This window comes from Lonchura striata, chromosome 18 (assembly GCF_050655825.1).
Source record: "Lonchura striata isolate lonStrDom1 chromosome 18, ASM5065582v1, whole genome shotgun sequence".
Taxonomy (NCBI): Eukaryota; Metazoa; Chordata; class Aves; order Passeriformes; family Estrildidae; genus Lonchura; species Lonchura striata.
Window position 1 is genome coordinate 7,853,239 of NC_140720.1, and position 16,153 is coordinate 7,869,391.

Below are 16,153 nucleotides of genomic sequence, written 5' to 3' on the forward strand. Positions count from 1 at the left end.
CAGCCCACCCCGCTCTCCGATTGGCGGCCGCCGACCCCCGCGCCCCGCCCCCCTATATAAACCGTGAGGCGGGCGCGTTGCCGCGCAGTGCGCCGAGTGCGGGCGGCGGGACGGGCCCGCTGCTGCTCCCGCCGCTTCCCCCGCCATGAGCAGCGGCGCGGGCCCCGCCGCCCGCCTGTGCCGCCTGGAGCGCGGCCCGGATGGCTACGGCTTCCACCTGCACGGCGAGAAGGGCAAGCCGGGCCAGTTCATCCGGCTGGTGGAGGCGGGCTCGCCGGCCGAGCGGTCGGGGCTGCGCGCCGGGGACCGGCTGCTGGAGGTGGACGGCGAGAACGTGGAGCGGGAGAGCCATCAGCAGGTGGTGGAGCGGATCCGCGCCGCCGCCGGCGCCGTCAGCCTTCTCGTCGTAGACTCGACGGCCGAGGATCAGCTGGCGAGGCGGAGCGGGGCGGGTGCCGAGCCGCCGGTGGGCGGCGGGCAGGCAGCGCCGATGCCGGCGGAGCCCGCGGCGCGGGAGCCTGGCGCTGGCGGCCAGCGGGTGAATGAGCGGCCGGGGACCGGGGCTCGGAAGTTTTCGGGGCAGAGGGTGTTGTCCGAGGAGGCGGGGTTGCGACCGGCCGCGGTCGAGCGGGAGCCGCGGCCGCCGCGTCTGCCCTGGGCGTTGTGTGTGGTTTCGGTCTCGATTCTTTCTTTTTTTCCCTCAAAACCCCGGGTCCTGCCGCGCCCGATTGCTTTGCCTTTTTTATTTTAAATAATTTTTTTTCCTGTTAATGGTCCCGTCTCGCAGCCGTGTCAGTGACGGGCTCATCGGGCTGGTTGGAGCCATGGCTGAGCCTGATGAGTCCTGTGCTGCGGGGCCGGCAAAACGGGGGAGAAAAGCAACAGGGGGAGATTTGACGTGCAGCACAACCTCAGAACTGGGCTGAGGGCGGCTGGCAATAACCCACCCCAAAATACAACAAAAAACAGGTGGCACAGGGTGTTCTTGAGGCTGAGACAGCAGGTATTGGTGGCAGTCGCTCTTGGATTTGAGCGTGTTCCATCTCTGCTGTGGAGTGGAGTGGAGACAGCAAAGCTCTTCCCGGGCTGGGGGCTTGGTCCTGGCAGTCAGTGCCCACGGATGCTTCCTCACTCAGGAATGTCGGCCTTAAGCACGCGTGGGAGTGAGCAGTTGCACAAACAAAGTGATGTAGAAAGGTGAGGAATTGAGAAATAGCTGACCTTTCATGCCCCAAGCGGTTCCTAAGAAACGCTTGGGGCTCTCTGGGAGATAATACTGCTTTTTATTTACCCAGCAAAGATGTGTTTGTTGTTACAACAGACATGTGGATGGCTCCCTGGGCAGAGTCCCCAGTGTGAGGAACATTCTGGGGAAATCTTATGACCTGTTCCCAGAGAGGCTGGTGCAGTGGAGCCTTCCCAGTGTTGATGCAGAGTCCCAGGCAGACCTTGGTGCCTCACTGAGCTGCTGTCACATAGGGTTTTCCTGAGGATTAGGTAGTTTTGAGCTGTATCTCCTGTTGGACTTTGACCTTGTGCTTGTTCCTCTGATTGGGCTGATCCACTGCAGGCACAGCTGTCATTCCTGCCTGGCTAAAACATCACTCCAGCACCTCCTTGATGGGTTTATTTGGGTAGGAACGGCTATGTTCTATCCCTGTTTGCCTGTCTTGCTTGCTGTACCCTGTATCATCCCACATCCCTCACGTGTGGCCCTGTGCTGGACTCCAGTGCTGCCCCGTGCAGGGAGAACGTGCCTGCTCTCCCATATGTCACAGTGCTGCTGCTCCCTCGGGGCTAGCGAGACTGTGCTCTGCTTTCTGCTCCCAGACCTCTCCATGGGCTGGGAAAAATAAAAGGGATGTTCTTAATCCAGCTCAGGTGAGTCCCCTGCCAGGCTTGGGGGCTAAGGATGTGTGGTCCCCAAAGAGGATGGAGCCCTCTCATGCTGCCTGCTGCCTGCTCACTGTGTTGGCTGGAGTGATAGAAGGAGCTTAGGAAGCTGGAGATGCCCCACAGGATTTTGGGAGACAGCTCCAGCTGGAGATACCTCATGGGCTTTCGGGGACAGTCTTGGCTGAAGATTCCCCACAGCCTTGGGGAGCAGGCTCGGGGCACAGCTCATGCACAGTTACTGCTGGCGGTTTCTCTGCTAGTGGTTTCTCTCCTCCCTAGATCAGGAAGCAGGTGACATGGGGTGACATTGCCACAAGGCCCCAGATGGTTTCTCAACAGGTAGCAGCAGGAAATCTTGCGGCTGGGGGCAGGGCCCAGTGGAAAAGTGGGTTTAAAAACGTCGCCCAGGCCAGGCACCCACCAAGCAGGGGGGGAAGATGCTGGGTGGGATGCTGAGCCAAGCCAGAGCAGACAGAAAGGGATTTCTTTAGGAAGGAACACACTGGTGGCCTGTTCCTGGCCACTAGCAGGCAACTGGTGCTGGCTGCTCCATCCCCCCACAGCCCCATCCCATCACTGTGGGCTGGTAGGATTCCCTGGGATCACAGGGGAAGCAGGAGATTTGCACATGTCAGAGTTCTGTTTGCTTTATTGGGCTGGACTTGCCTTTATTTGTTTAACAAGCCTGGAGACGCTCAGGAGCTGGGAGAGCTGCCTGTGGTGAGCAATGTTTACTGTCTCCCAGCTTCCAACAGAATCAATTGTCTCTCCAGACTGTACTGGGTCCTGCATGACTGGGACTGCCAGGGGGCTCGGACCCCCACAGATCCCTGAGGAAGTTGTGGGAGACTTGTCATGGGCTCCTTTTTCATTCCTATCAAACCTTGAGTGTGAAAATGCCCTGATGATGTGGTTTTGAGCCTCCTTGGGAAGCTGATCCATGGAGCCCTGTCTGCGGTGCTGAGCCAGTGTGGTGACACTTTCACACCCCTCAGGTCAGCCTCATTTCCTGGGGCCCTGTGCCGTGGGGGTGTCCCCCCACTGAGAGCTGTGACAGTTTGTCTGCCTCTTTCTTTATTTCCGGAGGCTTCAGCTGCTCGGGAGTGTCTTGAGAAAGTTTCATACAAACCACGCAGTGTTCCCAGGGCAGCACAGGGCCCTGGTACCAGGGCAAGGCATTTGCTACCAGCCCCGGGCTTCCCTCTTGCAAATTTAATGTTAAATTAGAACCCTCCCTGCCAGCAAAGCTCTTCCCTCCTTGTAAAACCTGGGAGAGCCTCCCAGGGCTGGGTTTCAGAGTGTAACAGGGAGCAGTTCCCCCTGTTGCACTGGGGTAGCTGGAGTTTAATTAGGAAATGAATTAAATTTCCTCTCAAGGCAGCTGCATGAAAAGCAGCTCCAGTCAAACAGGACGTGACAGGGATGCTGCAAGGAGGCTGCTTTGCATCCCCTTTGTATGAAGCCCGAATGTGTGTGCCAGATTTTGGGACCCGTGTGAATTTGCTGGCTCAGGCATCCTCAGAGCTCTTGTGTTTCTCTTTGAGTAACTGGGAATGTGGCTGCCGCCAGCATGCTTGATGCTGCTTGTAGGGCTGCAGGGAATTTCCTGGGATTTGAGGCTTCAAAAGCTGTCCTGAAATTGCTGTGGAGTGGCTGGGAAATGAGGAGTGAGTCCTGACATGCTGTGCAGCTGAGATCCCCACAATCCTGGGATTGCTGGTCCTGCCAGGTGGCTGAAGGTGCTGCAGAGGGAGACGTATCTGGGTGTGCCCCAAATCCTATTTCAGGGTAGGAACAGCAGGAACAGCGATGCTGCAGAAGCCCTCACCCCAAGCGGGCATCCCTGCAGAGACCTCTGAGTGCAGAGGAGAGGGGTGGCAGGGGATACCTCTGCAGGGAGCTGATTCCATCTTCCCCCGCTGCCCTCCCTGACAGAGGTTGTAATTGCTTTTAACAAGGCTCTCCAAGCTAATCCCAGCACGGCAGGAGAGCTGCTGGCCTTGCAGGACAGGATGCAGCAGCTTAGAGAAATTAGGGGCGTTTCCACTACCCAGCTCCCAGCTCCATAGCCACGGGTCTTCTTCGGGTGTTGCCCCAAACACTCTTGCTCAGCCCTAAGGGGACTTTGGGGCTGAAAGGATGCCCTGCCATGGGGTGCTCACCCCATGGACGGGCAGGATACGGCTGCTGGAGGATCGGATGCGTTTGTTCTCCTCTCTGGATGGCAGAATGGTGGCTGCCCGCAGGGTTTCTGTGACCTGGGGAGGGCACAGGCAGCCTGGCACGCTGGGCTGGAGGAGCTGCCAGCCGCTGGCGAGGGGGAGCTGGGGGGCTTGGCCAGGCTGCCCTTGCGGCGGGTGCTGCTGCCTTGGCCGGCTGCCTTTGCAGCATCAGTGCCTCCCTCACCGCCTTGACCTGTCCCTGTGTCCTGAGACATCTGTGCACCCTGCAGGACTTCCCATCCCCCCAAAAAATTCATGGCACCAGCATCTCAGGGAGCACAGGCTGCCAGGGCTTTGTTGGCATGGGTGGGAGCAAAGCTCTCCCTCCTCCTCCTCACCTGGGAGCGCTGCCAGCACCACTTGCTCCCTCTGGCTTTGTCCTCAGCTATCGGCGTGGAGCAGCCCCACAGTGCTGCCGAGGGTGCTCCAGAGCCTGAACCCTTTGCTCAGGGTTGAGCCAGGGCAGGGATCTGGGGAGGTGCTGCCTTCATCCCAGCTCCAGCAGCTCCTGCCTTTTGTTGTTGTTTTGGGTATTGTCTGTCCCCACCGTTGCTCGGGATTTCTGCCTGGGTGGAGGATGCTGTCACACCCTGTGAACCTGCTGCCACCTGGGCGCGGGGTGGGGACGAGAGGGCAGAAGGGGCAAAGTCGAGGGGGTCACAATAACCCAGCCAGGGAATTCACAGCTGGGCTGTGGGCTGGGCATGTGAAGCTGAGACACGTGGGGACCAAGTCCTGCATGCCAGGGCTGAGTGGGATCACCTTCACTCCTGGCAGATGTGCTGGGTGCTGCCTGCACCTCCCTCCCCAGGGTGTTGTCAAGTGGTGCTGGGGTGGTGGCTGGCCTTGACCATGAAGGAAGGTGTTGTGCAAGAGGATGGGGCTTTATCGGGGCTTTATTGCAGCTTAACAATTGTAAATGTGTCACCTCAGCCCACGTGGGACCCTGTGCCACACCAGCGTGTCAGACATGGGGTGTCAGCACTCCAGTACCCAGGTTTTCCCTGCAGTGGGCAAAGGTGATTTTGTGGCAAGATGCAGAGTGCTGTGCAGGGGGTAAAGAGCACCCTGGTGCAGGTGTGGGAGGGCAAATTCCTGCATGTCTGTGCTAAGTGATGCTATGGGTACCAACAGAGAAAAAATAATCTCAGATGAAAAATTAAATATTAGCCCCGTTGGTGAGGAATATTCCAGCAGTTTGAGTGAGGCTTAGCTGCTGGGAGAGCCCAACCAAAGCCCAGGTTCTGGTGGTCAAGGTGGGATCAAATAATTATATATATAAATTGTAAAAATGGTGTTGGGTGCTAGGGTCAGAGCAGTTCTGACAGTGTGACATGCAGGTGTCTGGTTTGTGTCACCTGGTTCCTCTGATGCTTCCTGGACATCCCACTCCCTGCTGGGTGAGAAGAGGGTGAGAAAAGGCAGTTCCTGTGTGCCAGGTTTGCAGGAATTCTCCTGCTTCTTCCTGCTGATCACTGTGTGGGGACTTCAGAGGGCACCAAGGGGGGGCCAAATGAGTGGCTGTGACTGCCCCAGCGGGGTTCCCTGGCTCCAGGCACTGCTGGATCCACAGGTCAAGGTGAAACCAGCTGCAGATGAGGTGGGTGTTGCCTCCTGGAGAGGTGAACCTCCCAGTCGCCCCGCCCCAGTGGAGCTGGTTTCTGTTTTGCAATCCTGGAAGGTCATGCTGGGGCATGGAGGTGCCTCAGCATTACAGCTGCTCCCTCTGGGTTCCAGCTGCCTGCCCTGTGTGCCCCTTCCCTGCTGACAATGGCTGTGGGGTGCTCTGGGGAGGGGGATCTCCCTGAGCCCGTGGCTGGGTTTGCCATGGAGAGGGGACAGTTGGCAGAGGGGTGAAGGGGACCTGTGCCAGAACCTGAGACCTCTCCAGTAGCCAAAGCTTCCCGAGTGGGATGGGGTGGAGTGGGGGTGATTCCCAGTCACCTGGGCTGGGTTTCCTCCTCCACCTTCATGGCAGTTGCAGTCCTGATCCCAAAAGGAAGAGCATGGTCTGGGAACACACACATAATAAGAGGTTTCTTCAGTGTTTCACTGCAATTAGTGTGCCCTGCATATAATTAATTAATTAATTAAAGCCCAGGATCATAGGGTGTTTGGCACCCTGTGTCCTATCTTGGGGTGTCACTGCCCACAGATAGCCACCTGAGGATGGTGCCCCTGCCACTGCAGCAGCTGTCTGGGGTTCCTGGTGCTGTCCTTGGGTGTTGGGGATCCGGGAGCAGTTCACCCACGGATTGTTCCCGTTGCAGGAGGAGCTGAGACCTCGGCTGTGCCACATGAAGAAGGGCCCTGAGGGCTACGGCTTCAACCTGCACAGCGACAAGAGCCGCCCAGGGCAGTACGTGCGCGCCGTCGACCCCGGCTCGCCGGCTGAGGCTGCGGGGCTGGCCCCCCAGGACCGCATCATCCAGGTGGGCTGGGCTGGGGAGCTCGGGGGCCTCTCGGAGCAGCTTGGCACTGCCTCACACCCTGGTGTCCCGGAGACAGCTGCCCTTGGCCAGGAAGGCAAGCGGTGTCCCTGGTGACTCACGGCAACCTGCACCAGCCTGCCGGTCCCCACCCACGGGCGCAGCACTGTGGGGGGCTGGGACTGAGCATTAATTAGCTGTCTGGGGCTTAATTAGCAGTAGGCTGTCCTGCTGTCCCCAGGGATACCCTGGGGTGGTGCAGGCTGGGGACGAGGTGCACAATGGTCACAAGTCCGGCTGTCAGGTGTGACCAGGGTGGGGATGAGCTCAGGTTTGTGCCACAGGGGATGATGATCCATGAGAACATGGAGCAGCTGAGCCCCAGCCCTGCTGCTCACCAGGGTGTGGGGCTGCTGCCTCTTCTGGGGTGAAGCCTCTGGGGTTTCTGGAGACCATGGCATGGAACAAGGTTTTTGTGCCAGCCCTGGGTCATTGTGCTGCTGGGAGCTCCCTGCCAGCTTTGCCCATTCAATCCCATGCCAATCACTCAGAGAAAAATCTGCTTTTAATGTGTTTTTTCTGGCTTCACTGTTAATCTCTGCGAGGCTGTGAATGCCTGTGGCGGCTATGGGGTGGCTGTGCTGGGATTATGACTGGCACCAAGGCTGGTACCTGACCCCTCCATGGTGCTCCTGAGGGATGGGTGTCCCCCAGCTGCAGTGGTGATGTGGTGCCTGCAGGTGAATGGTGTGTGCATGGAGGGCAAGCAGCACAGCGACGTGGTGGCAGCCATCAAGGCGAGTGGCGACGAGACCAGGCTGCTGGTGGTGGACACCCTCACAGACGAGTTCTTCAAGAAGTGCAAGGTGGTGCCCTCGGAGCAGCACCTAACAGGTGGGCTAGGGACTGTGCTGCTGGGAGGGGTTTGTGCCACCTCTGCTGGCTCTGTGTCACCTTCTCACCAAACCTAAGGGTGCTGAGCCCTGGCAGTTGGTCTTATCACCCTGCGGCCAAGCAGAGTCACCTGGCTTTGGTGTCTCCCTGCTTGGCTGAGGGCCCCATGCTGGGGGTGGGCTAGTTTATGGCCCTGGGTTGCTCTTTGGCGGGGTTTATGGCCTGGGGAGCAAACAGGCATTAGCTGCCCTTTGCTCTCCTCTGCTGTCACAGTGGTTCCCAGGAGGATGGGGAAGGGGTCTCACTGGGCTCCACATCACAGCTGCCATCATTGGGATGTGTCTGGCAGCAATCCCCTGTGCCACAGGGCTGGCTGCAGCGAGTGGTTAAAAAATTCAGGACCTGGTCAGACTCTGGGCAGTGTTGTGTGAGCATTGGCCATGCACAGCCTTGGCTTGCCCTCCACTGGCAAGGGGACAAAGCAAACACATCCTCACCCGGTGCCCGTGTCCTTATCCCACAGGTCCCTTGCCAGAACCAGTAGCCAATGGTGACATAGGGAAGGTAAGAGCCTTGTCTTGATCTTAATTCCATCTGTGCCCATCTCCAGTCAGGGACCCTCCTGTTCATGTCCCCGCTGTCCATGGGTGGGTGATGCCACCAGACACCACAGTGGTCTCAGGCTGCCACACAAGAGCCTGTGCCACTGGGAACTGGTGTCCTCCACGAAAGGGGGATGCTTGTGGTGCTGAGTGTCTTGGATGTGGCTGTTTTCCTGCTCTCTTTTGCCTTCTGATGCTCCAGGGCTGGGAGCCCTCGTGCTGCAGTAGGGAAGTAGCACCCAGCCCTGCAGCCACCCTCCTGCTCCTGCTCAAGCCAGGGCAATCAGGCTGGGCTCTAATCCTTCCCCGCCCTGATGGGCAGCGCTAGAGGTATTTATGTGCCTGCATCTTGCAGGGGATTACGTGGGGGAAGGACGGATTTCATGGCCCCCTGGGTGGGACTTGCAACTCTGGAGGCTGTTTTCAAGCCCCAGGGCTGGAGTTCACACTCCCTCCCTGCTGCCCTCAGGAAAATGGTGGAGAGCCACGGTCCCACTCGGTGTCCGAGAGCCCGGCCAGCCCCACGGCACTGGCTGTGTCCCCCAACTCCAGCGAGACCCACAGCGAGGTAGGGCTGGGAATGCTGGGGGGAGACGCTGGCTGGAAAGCAATCCGGGCTGAGCCCCCACTGTGGGGCTGTCCAGAGGACACAGAGTGCTGTGGCTCATCCCCATCCTCACACGCAGGAGGGTGACAAACGCCACTCAGCATCCGGCTCCCTCCTGGACCTCGACATCCCGCTGGCCGTGGCCAAGGAGCGGGCGCACCAGAAGCGCACCAGCAAGAGGGCACCCCAGATGGACTGGAGCAAGAAAAATGAACTGTTCAGCAACCTGTGAAGGCCCTGAGGTAGGGTGGGGGTCTTCTACCCACCCCCAGCCCCATACCAACCTCTCCTGCACTCCTCTCCTCCCTGCCATGGGCTCCTGGTAGAGACGTGGGGCTGCTCCCTACCACCCTGACCCGGGTGCTGGGCTTTGGTGGCCAGTGAGCATCCCTGCAGAGGGGTTCAGGGCCGGGGGTGCTGGGGGTGACCCCTCCCAAAAGCTCACCCCCAGGGTGCTCCTCCAGCCCTGCCTTGAAGCCCTGCACACCCTGGTAGGCACAAGCAGAGGTTTGGGAGGGATCAAGGATTTGGGGTGGCCTGATGCCCAACACTCCTGGTCCCCACTGTTCCCTGTTTTTTTCCCCACCCCAAACCTCATCTCCAATTTGAGATCCCCCCAAATTACCCTTTAACTGCAAAACCTGAGGCTTTTAGTGTCTTCTCCCAAACCCCACCTGCCCAGCCACTGACCACAGCCAGGGTGTTTGACCCTGGCCTGGCAAGCTCCATCCACAATGACCCTGTCCCTTTGCCTCTTCAGCTGCAAGGGAGGGGTATGGGTGCCCAGCATTGGGGAGTGCCCAGCACCCCGCCCTGGGGCAAATTTTGGGAGAGGAGAGGGTGTCTGGAGCCAGCACAGCAAGCAATAATAGTCTCCTTTGCTCCTGCACACTTCTGGAGACAGAGCCAATCAGGGTTTGAATCCAACACTGTTTAATTTAAAATCTTCTCACAGATTTTTTGGTGGTTTTTTTCTGAAATGAGTGTTTTTCCAATCACATCTATTTTTTTTTTACCTGTATTTTGTGGAAATTCTTCCTGTGGATGTTTTGTTTCAATATGTGCTGCAATCAGGTGTTGTTGTTTTACTGTTGAGCTCAAGAGAAATTCTGTTTACTGGAATAAACCTTTCTGACTTCACAAGCCTGGTTTAAGGCTAAATCCTTCCAGAGCCTGGGTGGGTGGAGGGGCATGCAGAGGGCTTGCTGTGGCCCTCTGGGGCTTGGGGGAAAAGCAGGTAACAGGGGGACACTGGGCATGGTTTGGGTACCCCTCAGCACGTGATGGGGACAGGTTGAGGGGGCTGGGGAGGCCCCAGCTGGGCCCAGTGGGGGTTAATGACTCGGGGTGATTAATGAGCATTAATCCCGTGGGGTGTGTGTGTTTATATGTGTGGTGGGGGCGAGGGTGAGGGGGGTGATATAAAGCTCTAATCTGGGTCTGCTGGCCAGGTTGAAGCGCAGTAGCTCTGTTTGAGGCAGCCCAAATGTGCCCCCAGCCCCTACGGGGGTTTTTGGGATGAGCCTGGGTTGCATCTGGGTTGAGGGAAGGCAGGAGGAATCAGTGAGGAGAGGGGTGCTTGTCCCTCTGAAGGAAAGGATGTAGCCTTGGGTGGCTCAGTGGGGCCATACTGGTGGCACAGTGGGACAAGGCAGGGCTGTGCCTGGCCTCTGGTATCTGTGCTTCCTCCCCTTCTGCACACTCTTGCTTTGTGCTCCAAATCTGCAAAGAAGCTTTTCCACCTGAGCATAAAAATGGTCACAAATCTTTGGACCTCAAGTGACAGCCAGGTGACAAAGTGCCACCAGATTTCTGGGGGATGTGCAGGCTGTCACTTCCTCCTGGAAGCTGGGGGCCCATTCTAACTTGTCTCATCCTCCAAAGTCGTGTTCTCTGAGGGAAGGTGAGCCCCATCCCCTGTTTTCCCATCCTCATCCCCCTGGGCCAGCAGGACACCCCTACCAGGGGTGGATGCCACAGGGTGGGGCAGGGCAGGAGTGGGGGCACCAGTGGGTCCCAGCAGCATCTTTTGCCTCTTGGCCTGGCCAGAGTAGCTGGGCACTGGTTCCCTGTGGGAACCCCGTTTGAGCCCTGCCAGGACTCTTCCCCCCAGCCTCTGGGATGGCTGAGCTCTGGGACGTGCCCAGCTCTGTTGTGGTTGCCAGGGAAAGGCTGTTCCCAGCCGCCCGCGGAGCCGGGGCAGCGCAGGCGTTGTCGGGCCCGGGGATGCCAAGCGTGGCCCTCGCTGGCTCCAGAGCAACCAGCTGGGCACAGGAGCTGCAACACATCACCCTGCCCCTTCCCCTTGGCAGCAGAGGTTAAAAGAGATTATTTTTCCCACATTGGTCGGGTTTTAGAGAAGCAAATCGCAGCCCAGCTACATCTCTCCTGCCGGTTTGGCCTTGCTCCTCTGGCAGAGGGTTGAGACTTCATGGAAGGAGCACCAGAGCCAGCAGTTCACCCAGCAGGCTCTGCAAATCTTGTGCTGGAGGACAGAATCCATTTCTGCCTGCAGCAGGTGATGAGGAGCAGGAGGATTAGTAGTCCTCGTCATGGTAATCCCAGCAGGAAGTAGAGCTGCTCTTCACTATATTACCACACAAAGCTTTCACTACAAACTAAGTACTGGTTTAAAATGCCATGATGCACTGTTCCCACACTTGGCTTTAGTATTAGTTGCAGGACTAATGTATTTAAATTAGCTAAAATTGGAAAACTAAAGCCCCCAAGCCCTAAAAATACAGGCACAGCAACACTAAAAATTCCACAGGCTGCCAATCTCCAAAACATCCCTCAGCAAATCTGAAATTTTCCATCACTGAAACAGGTAATTTGTGGTCTAGGATTAGCCATTACAGCTGCTGTTATGGTATGAAAACACACAGGAGCATCAGTTATCCTTCTTACCATCTGCTCTTAGCAGCTTCCCTGCTGTGGTCAGTGTGTGTAGGGTAGGACAGGTCAGGCTGAGTAACTGCACAGGGAAGCTCGTCCAGTGGGAGTCAGACAAGTGCCTCTTTCATCCATGGATCTCAAATCTACTGCAGCAGAGGCTGGGTAACTCCTGCCCTAAATACATCTGTCCCCCAGTAAGATATTTCCCCCACATTCATCTTTACCTTAGTGGAGAGCAGCAAATGGACCCTCCAGACTCAGCAGAGCAAGTCCTGAGCTGGTGGAAGAAGGGAGCTGTCTCCTTTCAGTGGGTTCTCCTCCTTACTTTCATCAAAGCAGCCAAGAAAATGAAGAAATGAAGTGCAACATCACTGCTGGCTTGAGGTTTTCAGAGCTGGAGCACAGTGCTGAAGCTGAAGGGGATTTGTCTCAGGAGCCTCCTGCAGCTCTCAGCCCCCTCCTAGTGGTGGGGCTCAGCTCTAGCCTTGATCAGCCAATATCAATATTTTCCATTATATAAACTTGCCCTTTGTTTGTGCTCACCCACATCTGGGCTTCTCCCAGCAGAGCTCCCCCTGCAACCTACCAGACCCGAGGAAACTGGGTTTAAAGAGTCTCTGCTGTCCTTTACAACTTATAAACCATTTTTTGAGCTGCCAAAGAAAGCAGCTTAGCCCCAAGTAGTCAGGCACCTCAGATCTTTTCGATTTTTTTTTTTTTATTCAAGAGGAAAAAAGAATGAGCTGCCAGTACACGAAACCTCCTCACTGATGAATCCTGGTTTAAGACACTGGGAGAAGTTTCTGCTTGTCCAGGAATCAACTGCTGGTGATTTTAGGCTCTGTTGGAACAGCAAATCTAAGTTAGAGTATTTCCTAGCCAAACCTGTGAGTTAGTGACTGTTCCCCAGGTCCAAATTTCAGGCAGTAATCCTGGCTGGTGGAGCAAAGTGCAAAGTTGACAAGGTGACAAAGCAGCTGAAGGAGACAGATGAGAACAGTTCCAGTGTTGGCTCTCTGGTGTCCTCCACACCCAGACCTTACAACAAGGTCCAGCTTCACCCTGGAAACCCAGCTGGTGTCTGGAGGTGTCTGTCAGGTGTCCAGCACCCCAACTGGCTGCTTCAGCTCAGCGTAACTCTTCTCCTCCACATGGTTTGTCTGCTCCAGGAGCCACTGTCTCTCCTGGTCACCGACATCCAGCCTCAACGTCACCTCCTGGAAAATGCTGTTCACAGCAACCTGCAGCACACACAGAGAAAGCAGCTCAACCCCAGCCACAGGGCAAATGCTGCTCACATTCTCTGGGGAGATGGGCTGTTACTGCACCTCCTTAAAGTGAAGCTTTTTGAACATGCAGATACTGGGTTCATTTTCCTGACCAATCTTAGCCTCAAACTTGGTGATCCCCAACTTTCTCACTCCTGCAGGAGAAATCAGAGAGAGAGACACTTCTATTACATGCCACATCTATCAAAGCACAGGACTCCAGCTGTGGGGCTGATGGATCCCTTACTACCCTGCCTGTACCACCAGGAATTACGTGCTCCCAGATCCCAGCCCCACCACACTCCTGTTCCCTGGCACTGAGCCACCCTCACCGTAGGCCATCATCAGCAGAGTTGCCTCCTTGCCAAACCCTCTGCCACGGCAGCTGGGCTCTGAAAGAGACAGCACAGAGTCAGCATCCAGTTAGGGGAGACAAACCAGCCCCACTAGACACTTCTCAGAAGAGGCCGTGACCTGGACACACCATGGACTGATCAGGGCTGAACAGCCATGGTAAAGCACGAGAACAAAAAGCTGATGCAGGAACATCAACATCTCTGTGCAGCACACAGCTGCAGTCACAGAGCCCCAAGCTCTGAAGCAGTTTTTTGCAGGTAGCTATTGCAGGAGCTACCTGCAATCATGATTTCAATCTCGCCCACAGTTGGGTCCTCGGCGTTGGTGAGGAAGAGATTCACATCCCCAACCATGGAGTTCTCCTCTGCCTGCCCAGGCCAGCGCTCCGAGTCCAGCACGATGAAGGTGCACTCTGGGGAGAACAAGAATGTGGCAGCATCTTCAAAGTGTGCTGATAATTATTCATAAATTACCAAAGAATGAAATTAAAGGTGCATAATGGACAGAGGAATAAGAGTTTCCATGTGTTAACAGTAAGGAACAGTTTGTAATTTGGCTTCCCACACCAGGTGTGCCTGTTCCCACCCGCAGAAGTGAAAGAAATACTTGGAAAAACCTGTTGTGAGGGTGATGCAGACACCAGGACTAGAAACAGCTTGTGGAAGAAGTGTGAAAACTTCCTTCCCATGTCTGAGGTCTCCTTGCCTTGTCTTACTCAGCAGCAAGTTGGGGCAGAGAATTGTTTTGGTGCACAAGAGGCTGACACTCAGTGATTCACCTGGCCCATGTTATTGCCACTCTGAGTAAGGTTTTTTTATGCCACCTAAGACAAATGCTCCAGACTGAGGTCTTTGCCAGCTTCAGTATTTTCCAACTCACTAAATTTCTACCAGGCTTTTATGGGTAGTGATTCATTACCTGTAGGAGAGTGAGGGAACCAATTTAGTCAACACACATCAACCAGGTGATCATAAAATCATACACTTTATCAAGGAGAAATACAACCTCCTTCTTGCAAAGATCAGACCTGGGGAGTGTTGGCTGTGCAGGAGTAATGCATAATATTTTTTAGCTCAGCAGAAAATGCTGTGGGAAATGAATCACTACACTCTCTAGAAAATTGCATAAAAAAGACACAAACAGCTCGAGGAAGTGGATATTGTCCACTTCCCTGAATATATACCAGCTGTAATGAGAAAACCAGTTCAAACTGCTGTTGTAGAAAGTGTCACATCCCTCTCTGGTTTAGGGGAACTCGCTCACGGGGCACTACCAGCACTTCCCAGAATGGAAAGGACCTGCTCACCACTCCCACCCTCCCTCAGACAGCATTCCAGGTGCTCACTGTCAGCATCATCCCGCCAGCTGCGCTGCATTTCGTACTCCTGCTCCAGGCTGAGGGGCTCTGAGGCTGTGAGGCGCTGCAGCTCCTCCGACTGCATCCACTCGTGGTACCTGGCAATGGACCCGGCCCCACATCACTGACCCAGTGCAGCACCTCGGGAGGGCCCCTCCCAGTGCTCCAGGGGTCAGGCCATCACAAAGCAGCTCTGGAAACACCATCCTGGCTTTTGTGGCAACTTAAAATGCATCCACAAGACTCTGTCTCTTATGGAATACAAGGCTCTCTGGAAATTTAGGGAGTCTGCCTGTCCTGTGGCTTTGTCCGGAGTGCCCAGTGCACACCTGATGTTCACAGAATTCACAGAATGACCAGGTTGGAAGAGACCTTCAAGATCATCAAGTCCAACCCATACCCCAACACCTGAACTAAACACTGACACCCAGTGCCACATCCAGCCTTTGTTAAACACATCCAGGGGTGGTGACTCCACCACCTCCCCAGGCAGCCATTCCACAACTTTATCACCTTTCTGTGAAAAACTTCTTCCTAATATCAACCTATGTTTCCCCTGACACAGCTTGAGGCTGTGTCCTCTGGTTCTGTCAGTGCTGCCTGGTGAGCCCAACCCCACCTGAGCTCAGCCACCTTTCAGGAGCTGTGCAGAGTGACAAGGTCACCCCTGAGTCTCCTTTTCTCCAGGCTAAGCACCCCCAGCTCCCTCAGTGGTTCCTCACAGGGTTTGTGCTCCCAGCCCCTCTCCAGCCTCCTCTGGACACGCTGAAGTGTTTCCATGTCCTTCCCAAACAGAGGGACCAGAGCTGGGCACAGCACTCGAGGTGTGCCCTCACCAGTGCCGAGGACAGAATGACCTCCCTGCTCCTGCTGGCCACACCATTCCTGACCCAGGAATGTTTTTGACTTCTGGTGCATTTCATCCCGAGCAACACTGACAACAGCACCTCCTGGACACTGACGAAATACTAACACCGCTGTATTCGTGCTGATTTACTTTACAAACCGTTGGCACGCCTGATTTCTCAAACATCCACTGGCTTTACACGCTGACGCTTTGCTCTTCCAGCGCCACCGGGGAAAGGCCTCAATGAACAGAACCGCTGTGTCCCTCAGAGCCAGGCATTTCCCCGCGGCACTGGGGCTCTGAGGGCAGCTCCCTGAGGGGGACGCGGGCCCTGCAGCTGGCAGTCACCTTTCCTGGCCCAGCACTGGCTCCAAAGGGACAACTGGAATCAGAACCATGCAGGAGCGGCCCAGGAGGGCGCGGGGCACGTACCGGGGCACGTGTGCAGGGCTGTAGGGCACCAGCGTCACCTTCTTTCCTCGCAGCACCACGTCCTGGTTAATCCTCATGGCCGCTGCACTACGGGAGAGACCCAAAGCCCCCACACCGTGCCTCCCGCGGGGCAACGGCGCCTGCGGCCTTTCGGGGGCGAGAGGCGGTTCTCACAGTCCGGATCTCCCAGGTCGCACCGATATGCCCGCACTGACACGCCCGATCCCCGTTCCGGCATCCCGAGGAGAACGCCGGGGCTGGAGGGGTCCGGGACCGAGCGGGACCGGGACCGGGAGCCCACGCGTGCCCGCCCTGCCCTTCTGCGCATGCGCGCGCACCGCGACCCC

At 56.4% G+C, this 16,153-nt stretch overlaps 2 protein-coding genes across 3 annotated transcripts; one reads left to right on the forward strand and one right to left on the reverse strand.

The window, feature by feature from the left end:
• The first annotated feature begins 89 nt into the window (after positions 1–89).
• NHERF1 (NHERF family PDZ scaffold protein 1) lies at positions 90–9,793 on the forward strand. The gene is made up of 6 exons (XM_021554903.3): positions 90–538; positions 6,389–6,550; positions 7,288–7,441; positions 7,965–8,005; positions 8,513–8,611; positions 8,730–9,793. The coding sequence occupies exons 1-6, from the start codon at positions 146–148 to the stop codon at positions 8,880–8,882; spliced, it is 1,002 nt and encodes a 333-aa protein (XP_021410578.2). The 5' UTR covers positions 90–145; the 3' UTR covers positions 8,883–9,793.
• A 2,452-nt stretch (positions 9,794–12,245) lies between these two features.
• NAT9 (N-acetyltransferase 9) lies at positions 12,246–16,130 on the reverse strand. 2 transcript variants are annotated; one of them, XM_021554943.3, is made up of 6 exons: positions 15,807–16,130; positions 14,516–14,625; positions 13,448–13,582; positions 13,146–13,205; positions 12,874–12,968; positions 12,246–12,786 (listed from the first exon to the last, which is right to left on the reverse strand). In XM_021554943.3, the coding sequence occupies exons 1-6, from the start codon at positions 15,881–15,883 to the stop codon at positions 12,640–12,642; spliced, it is 624 nt and encodes a 207-aa protein (XP_021410618.2). In that variant the 5' UTR covers positions 15,884–16,130; the 3' UTR covers positions 12,246–12,639. The 2 variants fall into 2 exon arrangements, with proteins under 2 accessions (XP_021410618.2, XP_021410612.2); XM_021554937.3 differs by having other exon boundaries at positions 14,477–14,625.
• Positions 16,131–16,153: the final 23 nt, after the last annotated feature.